General features: G+C 37.8%; 1 protein-coding gene across 1 annotated transcript in view; it reads left to right on the plus strand.

Annotated features, from left to right (window-relative positions):
* The window catches only part of HFM1 (helicase for meiosis 1), a 146,538-nt gene that overhangs the window by 116,975 nt on the left and 11,388 nt on the right, over nucleotides 1-18,175 (plus strand). The window contains exons 32-35 of the mRNA XM_037826661.1: nucleotides 14,037-14,117; nucleotides 14,354-14,469; nucleotides 16,923-17,002; nucleotides 17,984-18,087. Coding sequence (XP_037682589.1) covers nucleotides 14,037-14,117; nucleotides 14,354-14,469; nucleotides 16,923-17,002; nucleotides 17,984-18,087 — 381 coding nt within the window. The remainder of the gene's footprint in view (nucleotides 1-14,036; nucleotides 14,118-14,353; nucleotides 14,470-16,922; nucleotides 17,003-17,983; nucleotides 18,088-18,175) is intronic.

Raw genomic sequence — 18,175 nt, forward strand, 5'->3', positions numbered from 1 at the left:
AAAGAATGAAAGAGGACCCCTACCTCACACCCCACACAAAAATTAACTCAAAGTGGATCAAAGATCTCAAAATAAAAGACAGTACCATAAAACTCCTAGAAGATAATGTAGGGAAACATCTTCTTCAAGATCTTGTATTAGGCAGTCACTTCCTAGACCTTACACCCAAAGCACAAGCAACAAAAGGAAAAACTAGATAAATGGGGACTCCTCAAACTTGGAAGTTTCTGAACCTCAAAGGAATTTGTCAGAAAGGTGAAGAGGCAGCCAACTCAATGGGAAAAAAATTTTGGAAACCATGTATTTGACAAAAGACTGATATCTTGCATATATAAATAAATCCTACAACTCAATGACAGTAGTACAGACAGCCCAATTATAAAATGAGCAAAAAATATGAAAAGACAGTTCTCTGAAGAGGAAATACAAATGGCCAAAAAACACATGAAAAAATGTTCAGCTTCGCTAGCTATTAGAGAGATGCAAGTTAAGACCAAAACGAGATACCATCTCAAACCAATTAGAATGGCTGCCATTAAACAAACAGGAAACTACAAATGCTGGAGAGGATATGGTGAAATTGGAACTCTTATTCGTTGTTGGTGGGACTGTATAGTGGTTCAGCCACTCTGAAAGTCAGTCTGGCAGTTCCTTAGAAAACTAGATATAGAGTTACCCTTCAATCCAGCAATTGTACTTCTTGGTATGTACCCGGATGTATGTATACTTCTTGGTATGTACTTGGAATATCTGAAAGCAGTGACACAAACAGATATCTGCACGCCAATGCTTATAGCAGCATTATTCACAATTGCCAAGATATGGAACAACCCAAATGTCCTTCAACAGATGAGTGGATAAATAAAATGTGGTACATACACACAATGGAATACTACATGGCAGTAAGAAGGAACGATGTCATGAAACATATGACAACATGGATGAACCTTGAAGACATAATGCTGAGTGAAATAAGCCAGGCACAAAAAGAGAAATATTATGTGATACCACTAATATGAACATTGATAAATGTATAATAAATGGTTTATAATGTAGAATGTAGGGGACCTAGTGATAGAGAGCAATTAGTGAAGGGGGAATGATAACCTAATAAGAACAGATATGTTATCGTAGGTAAATTTAACATTCTGGGAATGCCCAGGAATGACTATTGTCTGTTAATTTCTGGTGGGTATGGTAGGAACAAGTTCACAGAAATGTTGCTATCTTAGGTTATCTGTCTTTCTTATTCCTTTGCTGGGTTATAGTCTGTATATTTTCTTGGGGGAGAGTAGGAACATGTTGGAAGTAAAGTAATTATTATAGGTTAAAAAAATTAATTAATTAATTGATTAATATAGAGGATACCCAAACAGTCAAGAGCATATGAAAGAATGTTCAACTTCATTAGAAGTAAGGGGAATGCTATTAATCTACCATGAGATACCAGTATACAACAATCAAAAGGACTAAAATGGAAAAAGGAAATACTAAGTATTAATAAGGTTGTGTAACAAATGTTATTCCCATTCTCTAATGGTGCAAGTATAAATTGGTACAACTACTTTGGAAAACTAGCAGTATCTACTAAAGCTTAACATATGCATAAACTAGGATTGAGTAATTCCTCTCCTAGGCAAATATATACCCAACAGAAGTATGTTTATATGTTTCCAAAGACATATTATAGAATGTAAACAGTACTGCTATTAAAACTGGAAAGCCAAATGCTCCTTAGCAGTTTAGTGGATAAATAAATTGTGGTATAGACCCAGTGAAATTTTATAGGGGCTGGCTGTTTCTAAAAGTAAATATTTTAGGTCTGTGGGCCATGTGGTCTCTGTCACAACTATATAACTCTGTCTTTATAGCTAAGAATCAGCCATAGACAATTTGTAAACAAATAGGTATGGCTGTGTTCCAATAAAACTTTATTTACATACAAAGATGGCTGACCCATTGATCATAGTTTGCCAACACATGCTATAGAGCAATGAGAATGAATAACCTACAACTACAGACAGCAATATGATCGAATCTCACGAACATAATGTTAAGCAAAAGATGCAAATACAAAGGATAATACTCTGTGATTCCATTTATATAAATTACAAAAACAGACAATACTAATCTCTGCTGTTAAAAGTCAGGATATGGGTTGCCTTTGGCAAGATGACTGGAAGGAGGCAAAATATGGATTCTCGGGGTGCTTATATCTGTTGCATGATCTAGTCGTTAGTTACGTGTGTTTAGTAAGTGAGAATTCATTGAGCTGTACATTTACTATATATGTACTTTGAATATTTATATATACGTAAATTAAAAGTTAGGAAAAAAAAAGGAACACAGGATTTGGGTTAGAAATGTGGATACTGATCTTGACTGATATTTACTACCCGTTGTGGTCTTTGCAAATTACAGTTTCTCTGAGCTTTAGTTTACAGATCTGTAAAGTTAGGATAATAACAGTATTTCTTATCAGCATCCAACACCCCTGATCACCCCTTTCTTTTTTAAATTTGTCATTAAGAGGAATACCTACTTAAGTGGTTGCATTAATAAGCAAATAAAAAACATTCCATGACACTACTCTTCCCTGACTTGCCTTCTTCCTCAAAGACTACTTTTTTTTATAATCTTTTCCATACTCCTCTTTTTCTCTCTGACTTTTAAATGTTGGTTACCCAGGACTTAGGTCCAGGCCTTCTTTTTTCTGTCTATATTATTTTCCTAACTGATCTTATCCATTTTTTTTTTACTTCAAATGTTATTTATATACCAATTTTATAACTCCTGCTCACTCCTTTCTAAATCTCAAACTTTATCAATAAGGTCTACTGAACATCTCGATTTGGGTATTTCTTATCCAGTAAAACTCTACATATACACATCTGAACTTGTGGTTTCTTCTTCCTTTCTCTCTCCATTCTTCATCTGCTATACCTATTTCTTCCCTAATCTTCATTTCTGTTAGTGGCACTCTATCATCTGTTCATACACCACCTTGCTCAAGCCAGTGACACAGGAGGTAATTCTTGATTACTCCTGATAAAAGAAAAACTTTTCACACAATTTAGGATCTCATAGCTTTATTGAGCAATTCATGAATCAGGCAGCATCCCATTCAGAAAGTAGAAGGGAACTCCACTAAAGGGGTGGAAAGGAGAGTCTCACATAGGGTGAAGGCAGAAGCAAGTGAAGAAATATTCTGATTGGCTGACATAAAGTTTCCATTTTACATGGGGGGGGGGGTCTTACAAATTGAAGAACAAATATACGTTGATGAGTGTGGTTTGCATGACCATTCTGATAAGCTATCCCTCCTGGACCAAAACTAGTTTTATCACCAAGTGTTGCTTATCAGAAACCCTGTAGGATGTCTTCTGCTGGTCAATTATTTTTCTATTCCTGACAAGTCCTTCTCGGTAAAGGTCTTCTCCCAGCAATGCCCATTGCAGGTGGCCATTTTATTTTAGTTGACACTCTCTTTCCCTTACCCCATATCCAATATGTCAGCATGTCCTGTCATGCTGTCTCCAAAATATATCTTGCAAGTGGTACATTGTAGGCCCTTAATAAGTATCTATCGAATGAATTTGGAGTAATACTGACTTAAATGGTTGTGTTAATAAGCAAATGAAAAAACGTGAAAATGTTTTGTAAACTAATAATGTGCTTTCTAAATGTTACCATTGTTGGATGTTATACCATCTTTTCTCTTTGAGAGAGCACTTTATTTTCCTATTTAGGTATATGTGTTTGTATGTGGAGGAGTAAGTGGAGTGTCTTTGAGGAATAAAAGGAATTTCTGCTTGGCTATCAATGGCCCTGGCCCTCTTGCCCTTAGAAACTATCTTTCACATCTGTTCCCACCTAGCTTGGCCCTAAGACTGAAGAACACACCAGGCAAGGAAGTGGACATGGGTTTAATTGGGACTTACTGACAGGAGATGACGGTCTCATGGTTGCGGCCGGCTGTGGACAGTGAACCCCATGAAAAAGAGAGAGAGGAATGCCAAGGGAGCAGCTTATAAAGACTTAGGTCTATAGGGTGTGACAATGGACTTTTAGCAGGGTCATGTGAGATTTGGGTATTAACAGTGATCAGGGGAGGGGAATTTCAATGCTTTGTTTATAACAACACCATTCTACTCCCACCACTACCCCCCACTCTTCCCCAATCCCCCACCCCCTCCCCTTGGCTCTTGGAGGTCTGATGACTTTTTAACTTGTCCTGGTCCTGGCCTCATGACTTGATCTCAGAATGGGGGTGGGGGGGGCTAGATCTCACAACATCGCAGAAGTAGGCTATGGTTATCTCATTCTACATTCTCTTCAAACCTCCATTCTGACTACTTTTTTTTGACTGCAAAGTTATCAGGAACCAGGGTGACCTTCTTTCATTCAGTCTCAAGTCCAGATTCCCAGAAGGGAGGAAATACTTCAGTTTATGAAAGACATTTTGGAATTAAGACTGTACCAAAATAATATAAACTTAGAGCTATCAAGTGGCCATCCTTTACCACTTGCAGAAAGCATCAAAGATAGCCAGACTACGTGACAGAGAAAAAGCAGAGATACACTGAGAAGAAAAATGAGAGTACCACAGCTGGGATGTGATGACTTTCCAGGTTGCTATCCCACCTGAAGCCTAGATGCATGTCTGCTTTTGGATTCTGTGAGATATCTGTGTACATGTAGTACATGTCCCCACCCTATCACCTGTTTTTTTAAAATAGCTCGAATTGTTTCTGTTACTTGCAGCTGTGGTAAAAAGTTGGGATGTCTGCTGTACTTCCTACCAGCTTGAGCCTTTAATAAGGGCAAAGTTCCCAACATATTTAGCACAACTCAGTGGAAAACAGATCAAAGATGTTTCCTATCATACAAATAGTGTTCTATTGCACACATGCACACACGCACACACAAACATCCTTCATGTATTTATTACACAACCATTCCAAACTTGTGAACTTATGTATATCCCGAATTGTACAATTCCATTTTTATGACAATTCATATGCCCCCCCATAAAGATGCACAATTATACCTTTAAACATAACATACATATGCTATCTGTATTTTCTTTCTCAGCGACTATCAAGAGTTATGACAACAAAATTGAGGCTTTTTCAAAACAATCCAAATTTCAGTTGTTTTGATCTCTGCAAACATGTTTTTAAATGATGTGAGCTGATATTTAGTATAGACTATAGTTGCTAAATGATTGTTTCCAAATGTGGTTGCAAGTTCAACAAATGTTTTAATATTATATATTGTCAAATTATATGAATATAGGCAAAAACAAAAATATATATGTTAGTGTAAGTAATATAATTGAAAATTCTTTTTATGCTTCTTAAAACTGAAACTTTCTTTTAGCCACAGTTTCTCACATGTAGTTATAGTTCCAAGAGATAAATTTCTGTAAAATTTGAGGAAAGCTATTTTTGTTATTTTTAAGATATGGCAATGTGAAAAATATACTCTTTTAGTTGTAAGAACACAAATTTAACATTTTTCAGTCCAATTACTTCTGAATATATGAGTATATGTAAGTATTATTGGCTTTGTTTAATTTGAAGAAAATTGATTTGACATTAATAAATTCATTTGCATGGCTATGGCACTCTGAGTATGAAAATTTAATGTACTTAAAGAATCTGCAAGGATAAAGCCAGTGCTTGAGCACATTGGAAGTGTTCATATTTAAATACTTGTCAGAAGGCAGTTTACTTTTCTTTGCTCGCTTTGGTGTATATGTGCATTAAATTGCAAATTCAAGGATACCAATTAACCAGAGTGATCCTTTTCTTTATAAATAAATAACAAATGATAGTGTAACACTTGACAGAAAAATTAAAAGATGCTTTCACTTGTAATTTAAAAAAAGTGAAATCATGAAGTGTGTAAAACTATGATTAAGATAAATCAGGAACTGCCAAAGTTAATGTAATATATATTCTTTTAGAAATATTAACTCCAGTGTATTATACCCAGACCAAATGATTTGAATTTATAATTAGGATGTGAGGCTAAGTGTGTCAGGAATGCCTGCTGTTCTCAAATTTTTTCTGGATTTTTTTTTTTTTTTTAAAGCAACTGACCTCTTGTCCCACCAACTGTTATTGACCCTATTAAAGTAATTTTACCTATTTCTTTCAGGACATTTCTGGTTAGCATCATTAATAAATCAACTTTAAATACTTGGTGCTAGGTCCTTTAAAAACATGTAAATTAATGTATGTGACAAAGCAATGAAAATACATGCATTTCAGGTTGTTGTGGCGGTAGAGTACAGGATCTAACTTTAAAGTATACCTACCAGTATAGATTAGGTTAAATTTCTCCAAGAACCTTACTTTTCCAATTATCAATTGCTATAAATGTATGTTTGTTAATAAGCCAAATTCAGATAATTCTCAGGTCATAGGGAGAAGGCGAGCACTTAAATTTCTGATTTCAGAAATACAGTCTGGGTTTTCTAACAAATATATGGTCCAAAGTTTTTGTTACTTAGGTAATATCCATTTCTTCATATTCCAAACAAACTTCTATACAGTCCTCATTCCTAATAAGATTTGCCAACTTTGCCTTGAAATTTTGGGGGGTGCCCAAATCTCTCCAAAATACTCCCAGATCCTAGTTATTTTTTAACTACCGGGAGCAAATGTGTGTAGTCACTGTGCGCAATTGTGTGGTTACATCTAGAAATGCATCCTTTTGGAATTCCTTGGATTAAAGGACAAAGGCAATTCCATGTTCCTTATTCTAAGGCATTTCTTCATATTCCCCCACCCGCAAAACAGTAGGCTCCTTCTCTAAATAAATTAAGTGAATTCTTTGGGGGGGAAACTAGGGTTGCTAGTAAAATTAGAGAGGCAGAGTGGTTGAGAAATCAGGCTTTGGAATTGAACTACCCAAATTAGAATCTCAAATTTGCTACTTATTTACTGTGTAATCTTGAGCATGTTATTTAACCTCTATGCGAATTACTTTTCTCACTGGTGAATTTTCTCATCTGTTTGCCTTATAGGCAGACAAAAAATATAACCAGGTAGTTGAAGAAAGACTGGAACATATAAAAGAAATCCCAAAATAAAACAGAAAGTATATGATAGAGCAACAGAATAATTTAGGAATGTAATAAAACTAAAGTAGAACTCTAATTAGTAACCTCAGAGAAATTAAAAATTAAACTACAACTATAAAACAGAATAAGATGCCATTATACAAGAACAATTAGAGAAAAAAAAAGTACACAGGGAAGTAGAAACTATGATTAGCAAAAAAAAAAAAAGGAAAAAAGCTGGATGGCTAGAAGACAACATCCATGAAAGACAAAAAGACAAGGAGACAGAAAATATAAGACAAAGGGAACAGTGTAGGAGCATAATATCTGACTAATAAGTGTTCCAGAAAGAGAACAAACAAATCAGAAGAAATAATTTTGAGTATAGTTTCTAGAGCTGAAATGATACACAGATCTGTACATAAAAAAGACTTAGTGCTAGTTAGGATGAATTAAAGAGGATCTATAAATGAGACATAACTACAACATTACAGATCATCATGGACAAAGAGAAAATCATAAATGCTTACAAGGTATAAAAATTAAAGTATCATTAGACTTTTTATCAGCAACAGTGGATGCCAGAAGACAATGGACTTAAAAATCCAGGAAAAAATTATTTTCAACCCTGAATTCTATACCCAGCCAAACTATCAATTAAGTGTGAAAGTAACATAAAGATATCTTAATATATTTAAGGATTCATAAAATTTATCTCCCTCACATTCTTTCTTGGCCAGTGTCTTGAGAATGAGCACCAGTAAAACAAGGCAGTTAACCAAGAAAGAAAGTCAAAGGTTCCAGAAACAGTGAATTCAGCCCAAGAGCTTAATAAAAGGAAGATCCAGTATGAAAACTCTAGGACAAGCCTAGATTGCTTTAGAAGGAGAATGGAGAGCCCAAGGAAGGGGAGAATAAATGGTTGGGGCATTTCAATATATTTGTATTCATCCTTGAAATATTGAGTGATTTAAAGAAAAAGGTAGATATTGCTAGACTAAAAGGAAAGCAATGATACTACAGGAAAATAGCACATTATTCAAGAAGGAAAAGCACTCTACTCGATTCTACATTAAAAATAATTTACCTTCTAAACATTTCTCACATTGATCCATTCTGTCTCTCTACTATCACCAACACTCCACACTGAATTATCATTTTCTTTCCTAGACTACTATAGGAGCCTCTTAAGTAGTTTTCTTGTATCCACTCTATCCTTACTGCAATCCATTCTCCATATTATGCTTCATAGTGATTTTTTTCAAAGGGCAAATCTGATTATGTCACCTCTTTGTTTAAAACACTTAATGGTTCCCATAGCTTTTAGATTAAAGCTCCAAATCATTAACATCTCCTACAAAGTTCCACACTGTCACATGGTCAAGCAATCCCTAAGCACTAGTGCAGTAGCAGCTGCTAGGTGGTCTTGCCTCACCTCCATAGATTTGGCTGGTAAGGACACAAGGAGTCCAAATGGATTTAGACAGTTTATTGCTTATTCATAAAGGAAAGCAAGATCAGCATGGTGTCAGCTGCCTGCTTGCATCCCTGATACCTCAGGGTGAACTGGAGGGCCCAGATGACAAGAATGGTAGGTCACTTTGTTTAAGGAGTCAACTCAACACTGCAACTAAGTGGCTTTACAGCCTGCAGTTATTCCTAAGAGGGACGAGGAAGAAAGTCCCACATCTTAACTGGAATCAGAGAGGCAGATGAGAAACTACTCCATGGCAGCCTCCCACAAAGTAGGGAGGCAGATGAAAAATGCCCTTTGACAGCTCTTCACAAGACTACCTATCTTGCCAAGTTCCAAGTCAGAATTATAGGGAATTCTGTCATCAGTCAGCCTATGTGAAGATACGTTTCGCTAGGGTCCAAGGCAGAGATATTCCCCTACACACACAACCTGACCTTTCCACCACAATAGTCTCATCTTGTGCACTCACTCTTACTTTCAATTCCTCCAATGTTCCATGCTTTCCTTTGTCATGGAGCTTTTGCATATGCTGTCCTCTCTATCTGAAGCATTCTTTCTTCTACCTCTTTGCTTTGTTAATTCCCACTCTTTCTTCAGTCCTCAGCCCAATTGTCATTACTTGAGGAAGCTTTCCAAGACATTCCTGACCACATTAGATCTCCCTATTATCATATTGCACCATGTATCTCTCCTTCATAGAACTTAGAACAATTGTAATTTTAAAATTACTTGTATAATCTTTAATAATATAATAGTGGAGATAATACATACCCTATTACTCTATCACAGCAAATTAAGAGATGCTTTCATGTATTCAATTTCATTTTATATTTTTATTTCTATGAGGTAATTTGAACAGGTAATACTTTTAATCCCCATCTTTTGTAGATAAGAGCCCATATTCAAACCCGTGTTTTGTTTTACCTTATTCTTTTTATTGTGGTAAAATATATGTAACACAAAAAGTAAATCATTCAGTGGTATTAAGTATATTCTTAATGTTGTGCAGCCATCACTATTATCTCATTCTAGAACTTTTTTATCAACTCCAAACAAAACACCTGTACTCATAAGTAATAACTTCCCATTCCCCCTTGTGGAGCAAGTTGCTACATGGAGCATCATGGGAACATGAACGTTCAGCCTCAACAGAAACTTTCAGCAAATGACCACTTTATTACGCAGATAGCGCAAAGGGTCCAAAAGAGCAGGGGGATGAGATCCTACTGTTGCTGGTCTCTTGGGGAGGCTAGCTGCCTGGGTCAGGGTCAGTGGCTGGCAACTCCACATTCTTACTTCACGTCAGAGAGGAGAAACAAATCTGTGCTGTCTGAGTGTTGAGTATTTATCCACACCAGTAGGGGCCCTACTATGGAGAGTTCCTGCTCTAAGCATCTGGGTCTGGCTGTTCCTGGTTTCTGGGTTCAAGGAATGGTTGAGCCTTTTCATTAGGCCTAACATCTATCCAGGGCTTTGGTATGGAAACAAATTGTAGCATTTGTTCACAACAGGAAAGAAGGTCAGGGGTTGCTGAGGGCTGGAGATGGACACTGAGCATGTCTGTGACCCCCACCAGTCCACCCCTCAGCCTCTCAACCAGACCTAGCCTACTCCTCTCTGCATTAGCTTCTACAACATGAGCCCCCCTTCTACCTTAGACATGAAATAGAGATATATTGGGCCTACCATCCTGTGGCTCTCAACAATGATGACAGTAGAAGTTTGGGAACAACAGTGGCTGCAACCTATGCATACCATTACTCCAAGCAGGGTGATTGGATCTGTCTAGAGTAAGAGTTGCATCCATGTCCCTCTGTCCCTCTAGAGACAGTTGAATAGTCCCACATAGAATCTGTACACTTTGCAGACAGCAGGCTTGCTGTTGGATTTTAGTCCCTTCTTTCCATTCCACTTCCCCAGACACATTAATCTATATGTAGCAGGAAGTGTTAGCAATAGCACAAATGCCTCCTTGTTGGATTAGGAGAAAGTATAAAGCAATGTGATTATTCAAACACTACTTTGGCCAGAGTCTACTGAGTTGTACTGAGCATAAAGGGCTTGTGCTGTGAACTCAGCAGTGTCAGCCAAGGTGACTGACAGACTGCATATCTTGTGTTCAAAATGACCTGCTGAAAGGGGTGAATCCAGAATCATGCCCCTGCACCCCCTGCCCCAAAATCATGCTTTCCTCAAAATAGTAAATTGGAAAGATGGCTGAGCCATTTTCCAGCTTCTTTACATTGGGAGTTGTTGCATCTCAACAGGTTGTCTAGGGGTGTGGAGAAGGAGCATGCACAGCCTATGTTATCTTTGTCACAGGGCACAAATGAAAGATTTCATGATATTGGTTCACATGTGAGGCAGGGAAAATCAGCTTCCTGAGTGTCAATTCAAACTCAGCAGAGTGGGGAGAGGGGATGAGGGGTCAGATGGAAGATCCAGCAGTCAGTCAGGTTCTCTGCTGCTGTGATGGCCCTGGTCAGCTGGATGAAGGTACTTTCCTTCCAGATTGCCACTAGGTCAAATCTATAGAAAACAGGAGAGGGGAGCAGTAACTAGTCCTGACAGTATGGTCATGCAACCACTTCCCGTGGGAGACATTTTTCCCGGCCTATTTGTAGTAATTTGTTTTTCCCTCTAAGGCTACCCAGTCTGTCTGCTCCTTGCCCTGAGCTATAACCTCACCCCCTTACCTTTGATCTGAGTGCCTTACCCATATCTACCAGCTACTTCCACCCATTCCTGATAGATGGGAGTTGTCAGTACTCCTCAAAGATTTCCCATGACTGTTCCCTAGGGGACTGGTGGCCCAAGCAGGGGTTGCCCACTCACTTCTAGTATGTGTTTGTCAGGCCCCATGGGTCCAGCCCACTGGATTGTCACCTGTATGTGTTAAATACTTCTAGACCCACTTTTGTCATCTTACCTCTTCACCTGGCAGCTCTAACTTCTCACCATCCTGGGAATTGTGTGGAGGGTGTAATGGGATAAAAAGCGGGATGATCACCTAACAGTGACAGACAAAGAGAATCCCAAGTAGTATATCCTGAATCCCTCTTTTGGGGCTGTTCCTCATCTTGATGGGTGTAAGGGCAGATGCACAGCAGAGCCTGGGTTCCTCCCCCACCCTCATCTCCTGTTCTAGGAAATGTGATAAGGCCATGTTTCCCTTCAGGAGAACTGCCGAGTTCCACTTCCAGAGGGCCCAAGTAAGGCTGATAGTCCATCCAGTAAGAGAGTTGTCAGAGTGTTGATGCCAAAGCTCCTTTTTCAAGAGGCCATTAAAGTTCTCCACAAGGCTGACTGCCTGTGAGTGGTGGGTGATATGAAAGTCCATCTAATTCCATGAGTCTGGGCTCATCTTTGAGTGGATTGTGCAGTAAAGAGGGGTCCTTGGTCAGAGGAGATGTCATCTGGGTACCCAAAGAAGTTGGCAAAGCTGCTTTTCCAATTTATCTCATGTATGTACTGAGTTCAGATGATAAACTGAAAAGGCAAGGCCATAGCCTGAATACATGTCTACCATGGCATAGAACATACCTTGGAATGGTGGGAGAGGGCCAGTGTATTCCACTTGTCATCTGCAGCCACTCTGGATAGCTCCCAAATCCCTTTTCTGGCCCTGGCTTATGGTTAACATTTCTCACATTGGTAAATAGCAGGCTGGGACTCTTCTAATGAGAAATGTACTCCACATTTCTGGTCCCATAATTTCATGGTGTCAGAATTTGCATGTCCAGCTCAATAGTGGATCCACTCAGCAAGAGAAACAACCATGGGAAATTCAGCTGTTTTAAAGATGTCACCAAGGGTAAGCTCATTGTCCTCATTCTCTGGGTCCTGCTCATTCTCTGCCCCTCTCCCAAGAGGATCTCCAGCCTCAATGGGTGTGAAAAGCAACTTAGTGCATCCTTTATCGGCTAGGTCATTCCAGTGATGTTCAGTGTGATACAGGCCCTCACATGCATGCTGACATGGATAACATAGATGGTGCCTTTCCATGCCACCAGTTGTTTCCAAAGGACTCTTCTCCACACTGGAAAACCTTTGATTCTCCATTCACATTCCCTCCACAAGCTTTACCAGAATGCTAAGACATTGGCAATAGTCCATGAGTCAGTAAACAGGTGCACAGGGGTGCCTGAGTCAGAATGTTCCAGAGCTAAGAGTATCTGCTCACAGTTCAGACCATTGAGTACTTTTTCCAGTACTGAACGTGGTATATAGTCTGCCTAAGGCAAGGGAAACAGTGGCTGCTGCCCAATGGATGCCAGATGTCTTCAGCTTAGCCAATCCATTAATGAAATGGTGCTGAGCATCTGGTGGGACATCGTTGAGTCATCACAGGGTGCCATATCTGAGTATTGTTTTCATTCTGCCAAAGTTGTTTATGTTCAATTGGGAGTACTGTGGTTTAGTTGTCAGCTTCCAGCTGCCAGGGATATTTTGTTACTTTATCAGTACCCAGTGTATAGATCTGCCCAGCCATCAAGGCAACCAGTCATTTGACTCATATGGTGATCAGTTATCTGTTTTCCTCAGGATGTGCTACATATATAATCATTGTCTAGATATGCAAAGACTTTTAAAATATTTCTTGAGCAATAGCCCTGAAAATGAAGTGCAAAAGACCAAGAAAGGTTGTAAAGGTTTTCAGAGTTCTCTGCTATCTCCAAATTACTAGTTCACTTAAGATCTATGCTTCTGCAAAGATAAGCTAATTTCTGTTCTTACAATCTCTCTTTGCTGTCTTTGGATACTGTGCCATCTACCTGGAATATCTTATCATGGCCTTCTTCTCATGTCCAAATCCTGTTTATCCTTCTAGGACGGGCTCAAATGTCTCTTTTTGCCCCATTCCATGTTACTAGTGAGAGCTAAGATAAAGAAAAATCCTACTTAAAATAAAATATAGACTAAGTTATGTATTTGGATATGTTAATTTTAGCTTAGGGGATTCAAGCTGGTAGACATCTCTCCTTTGTATGAATTCATTTAACAAAATTTCTTATATCCCCAAAGCACTTATTTCTAGCATCTATTAAATATGTATGGTGTCTTATCTACTATAGTGGTACCATCAAAATGCCATGAGGTTTGCTCCTTTCCAGATTTTTCAGGCTTAAGTACAAGGCAGCAGAAAAGTTTTAAAACCCCACCCTCGATTCTCATCTCTTTCAGGGCAAGAGTTACTGATAATCTGCCGCATCTAGCTCTATTTATACTAGGGAGGTTGAGAAAAGTCCATAGATGGCCAGATGCACCTTCTGAAAAGCTGGAATAGGGCTAATAGTGGGGCAGGTACTGAGTGTTGTCAGAAATATCTTAAAAATTATATATTAAATGGATTAGCATTTGAGGAAGCATGGAAATCATTCCTTTTGTACTATCTGAAAGGAAAGTGGCACTATAAAAATAAATTATATTAAATTCAGAGTAATAGATGTAGTAACAAATAAGTTTGCTTTTATTATATTGATTTAGGAATGACTGCCTGCAAAAAACCTGGAAACAGAGAATGCAATCATCACTGTAAAAATAAACATGCATGTGGACATGACTGCTGTGAGTTCCATAAATCAAGTTTTTTTCAGTCTTTTAAAATTGAAAGGTCTTTGATGAATAGTGACAGAATCCTGATTATCTGTGTACAGTGTTTATATTCTGCAGCCTATAACCCTCAAATAAATTTATTTCTTTTGTGGGCAACATGAAAAAAAGTATATTAATTTGAAGAAATTTGGCTTTATAAGAACATTTCCTAAAGTTTAACCTAGAGAATCTGAAATTTCTTTTCATAGGTAAAACTGGAGTTGCACAGAAGTCAGAAATTAAAGAACAAACAATTTCTTCATATTTATCTGATTTAAGAAACAGGAATGCTGTTTCATCTCTTCCTCCAGTTAAACGTCTCAAGGTTAATTTTAATAACAGTTGTCCCTTGGTTCTATAACTAAATGTGTATGAATATTTCTTTTTATTTATGTGTATCAGTTAAGTAAGTATCCACAGTATACTTTGGAATTACTTGTGGGCTTCACTAGGAATAGAACCATTATTCATAATACTGTTTCTAAAGGAAAAGACATGAATAATTCTTAATAACCAACCTATGAATCTACTTTTGACACAGTTATCCAGCCTTTTAGTCTTCATTAGCCTTTTGTTCTTTTTTTTAAACCAGAGTAGAGGGAAAAGGAGAGGGACATGTACCTTGGTTTGGTTCAGCAATCAGAACCTGACATCCTTGCCATTTCCTGGCTCCATTAGTGCTGATTTGGAAAGTCGGAAGTTGATCTTGATACATGCACCTAGATGAGTAGTGAGCAAAAGCCTCCCTTCCCAAGGATGAACAAATATGAGCTCCCATTGGTTGATAGAGTAGTTGGCTAGCAGATTTATCCTGAGCCTAAGTCATCATATCCAGGGCAAAATAGTTGATCAGGCCACAGAATAAAACCAAGAAAATGGGTGCCTTAGTTTGCCAGGGCTGCTATTACAAATGCCACACAATGTGTTGGCTTCAACAACAGAAATTTATTGTCTCACTGTTTCAGAGTCTAGAAGTTCAACAGCAAAGTACCACTAGGCTATTCTTTCTCCTGAAGCTGTAGTGTTCTGGTGCTGGCTTGCTGGCGATCTTTGGAATTCCTTGGCTTGTAGATGCATCTCTGCCCCTGTCACATGGTGACCTATCCCTCCTTCTCTGAAATCTGCTTCTACTTCCATGTCCAATTTCCTTTGTTTATAAGGACTTGAGCTGTATTGGTTTAAGGCCCACCCTCGTTCAGTTTGCCCACATGTTAGCTGATAACATCTTCAAAGGTCCTATTTGCAAATGGGTTCATACCTACAGAATTAGGGGTTAGGACTTTTGTGGGGAACATGATTCAATCACCAGCAATAGGGAAGTGCCCATTTCTTTTCTAGGGCTTCTATAAGAATGAATATTCTAAGTCATGAGGCAAAAACAAAAGGAATATTGGAAAACAGGGAGGGACATGAAGTTTGAAATGGTCACCTCCTTCTCTGAGATACTTCTTTTTTTCAGTAACCTAAGTTTCTACTTCCTCCCTCCCTCCCTCCTTTTCTCCTTCTCTTCCTTTATCCCTCCCTCCTTCCTTTCTTCCTTTCCTTCCTTCCAAATTCATTGAGCACCAGTACTTTGCCAAGTACTAAGGTGCTAAGATACAGTGATGAATCAGACAGTTTTAGTCCCAATCCTTATAGAGCTTATATTTCAGTGAAGGATTCACATAAGTAAACAAGCCTTTTCAGTATAATGTGATAAGTGATTCTGTGACAACTGAACTATGAAATAGTTGAGCTTAGATAAAAAGTGTACTCAATCCAGATTTGATGGACCAGGAAGGGATTCCTAATGAATATGATTGAGACCTGAAGGATGTATAGGCATAAGCCAAATATGGAGAGGCGAGCACTAGGATGGTGGTGGGGAAGAATGGAAAAAGTATTCCAGACATGGAGAATGGGCAAAGGTCCAGAGATGAGATGAAATGAGATGAGATGAGAGAGAGATGAGGCTGAAGAGGTAAATAGGAACTAAAATCATGCAGACCTTTTTGCTATTTTAAGGATTTGGATTTCATCCTAAAAGGATTAGGAAGTCACTGAAAGGCTTAAACATGATCTGAATTGCATTTTATAAAATTCCTTTTGGCTTCAATATGGAGAATCAATTAGAAGATGGTAGAATAGGAACATAGGCACTTGTTAGGTGGCTTTTACAATAATCCAAACAAAATGATGTCCCAGTCTAGAGTTGTGGCAGGAGCAATGGAGAGAAGGAGCTGGGTTTAAAATATTATTCAGAGGTAGAATAAACTTAATTGGTGCTTAATTGAGTATTAGGGGTGAAATAGAAGGAGTAGTCAAAACTGTCTAGCTTGAGCAACTGGGGGGAAAGTGGGGCTTTACTATGGTAGGAACTCTAAAGGAAAAGTAAGTTTGAGGGATAGAGACACGGTAAGTTCAATTTGGGAAATACTGAATTTAGAAGCCTGCAAGATGTTTAGGTAGAGATGTCCTATAGACAGATATAACTAGATGAAAGTCAGGAAAGAGAACTGAACTAGAAATACAGATTTGAGAGTTGTTCACCTGTATATGATAATTGAGTAAATGAGAGCTTTGATGAGAAAGTATAGAGTGAGAAGAAAAGGTGGTCTAGTAAAAAACTGAAGAATACCAGCATTTAAGAACAAGGGCCTGAGAAGGAGACAAGTTAAGAACCAGCCTGAGTTTCTCTTAATTCATTAATTTTAGGACTTTATGAATTTTCCTTTTTGGCACATTTGTTAAAATGCATTGATGTGAAACTGATCATTGAACTTCTGTTTTCACTAATAGCTACAGATGAATAAATCTCAAAGTGTGGACCTTAAAGAGTTTGGTTTTATTCCAAAACCTCCCCTTCCCAGTATATCAAGGTACAAATATAATGTTAATATCTAGCATAAAAACTTTTTTCATCATAAACTCTCTTTTCCTCCAGAAAATCACTTATTCTGGGGGGAGTTGTCACTGGCTACTCTCAAACCACAGTAATCATTTAGTTCTTTGATGAAGCAGTGATACCATAATGGTTTCATTATCTGTTACACTCTAAATTTATTTAGAAATCTACAGTTATAGAACACTTTAGCATTCATTATATCATCTGTTTCCTGGGAATCTACCCATCCTATGTGTCATCCCCTCAGGCCCTCTCTGCCTTTTAAACTTACCAGGTGACAAGTATTTACTTTGAAAAGAAAAATCACATTGGTGTATGACTTCTAACCGTTTCCATTCAGGGACCTCCTCCAGGTTAATAATAGCTCAAATTTATTAAGTACTGTATCATTTAAATTGCACCTTTATACATAATCTTTTTTGATCTTAACAACCTGACTCATAAAATGAGATATTTTTATTCTATTTCATAGAATGACAAAAACAAGCTTCATGCTTCTAGTTAGTAAGCAGAAGGCCCTGGATGAGAACTCAGTGTTCTTTCCCTATATCATGATGCCTAGAAGGTGATAGTGTAGGTAATTCTTCTTCCAGATAAGGGCCTTCTATATGCAGGGATGACATTCAATTTAACAACCGGTACAGAACAGGCACTAACCAATCAGAACAGATGTTAACACTATTTCTAGGGATCCCAGCTTTTGTTATCTTACTGAAAGTAGTACTAGCAGTAAGTCTTTTAGGCTAAACACATTTAGCAGATCTCTACTGGGAGCATGTAAAGATGACTAAGTATGGGTCACTTCCATTAAACAGCTGTTTTCTACCCAACATTACTCAGTCAGAGAAGTATTCGGTGGATAAACCAGGTTTTTTCATTTTTTTGAATAAGTAATTTTCAAAGTCAGATTAAGTTTAACATTTTATTAATATGATGGTTTATTTATTTTATAAAGGTCAAAATATTTGAACATATCTGAATTGCCTATAATGGAGCAATGGGATCAGCATGAAATCTGTGGAAGATTTCAAAAAGAATCATCTGAATATCAAGACAAAGGTAAATTTCCATTGACATATGATTTGAGAGACAATATGATTATCATTACATCAGATTGACAAGTGATGTTATTGAAAAACCAACATCT

Source organism: Choloepus didactylus, chromosome 2 (genome assembly GCF_015220235.1).
Source record: "Choloepus didactylus isolate mChoDid1 chromosome 2, mChoDid1.pri, whole genome shotgun sequence".
In the NCBI taxonomy this organism is placed as follows: domain Eukaryota; kingdom Metazoa; phylum Chordata; class Mammalia; order Pilosa; family Megalonychidae; genus Choloepus; species Choloepus didactylus.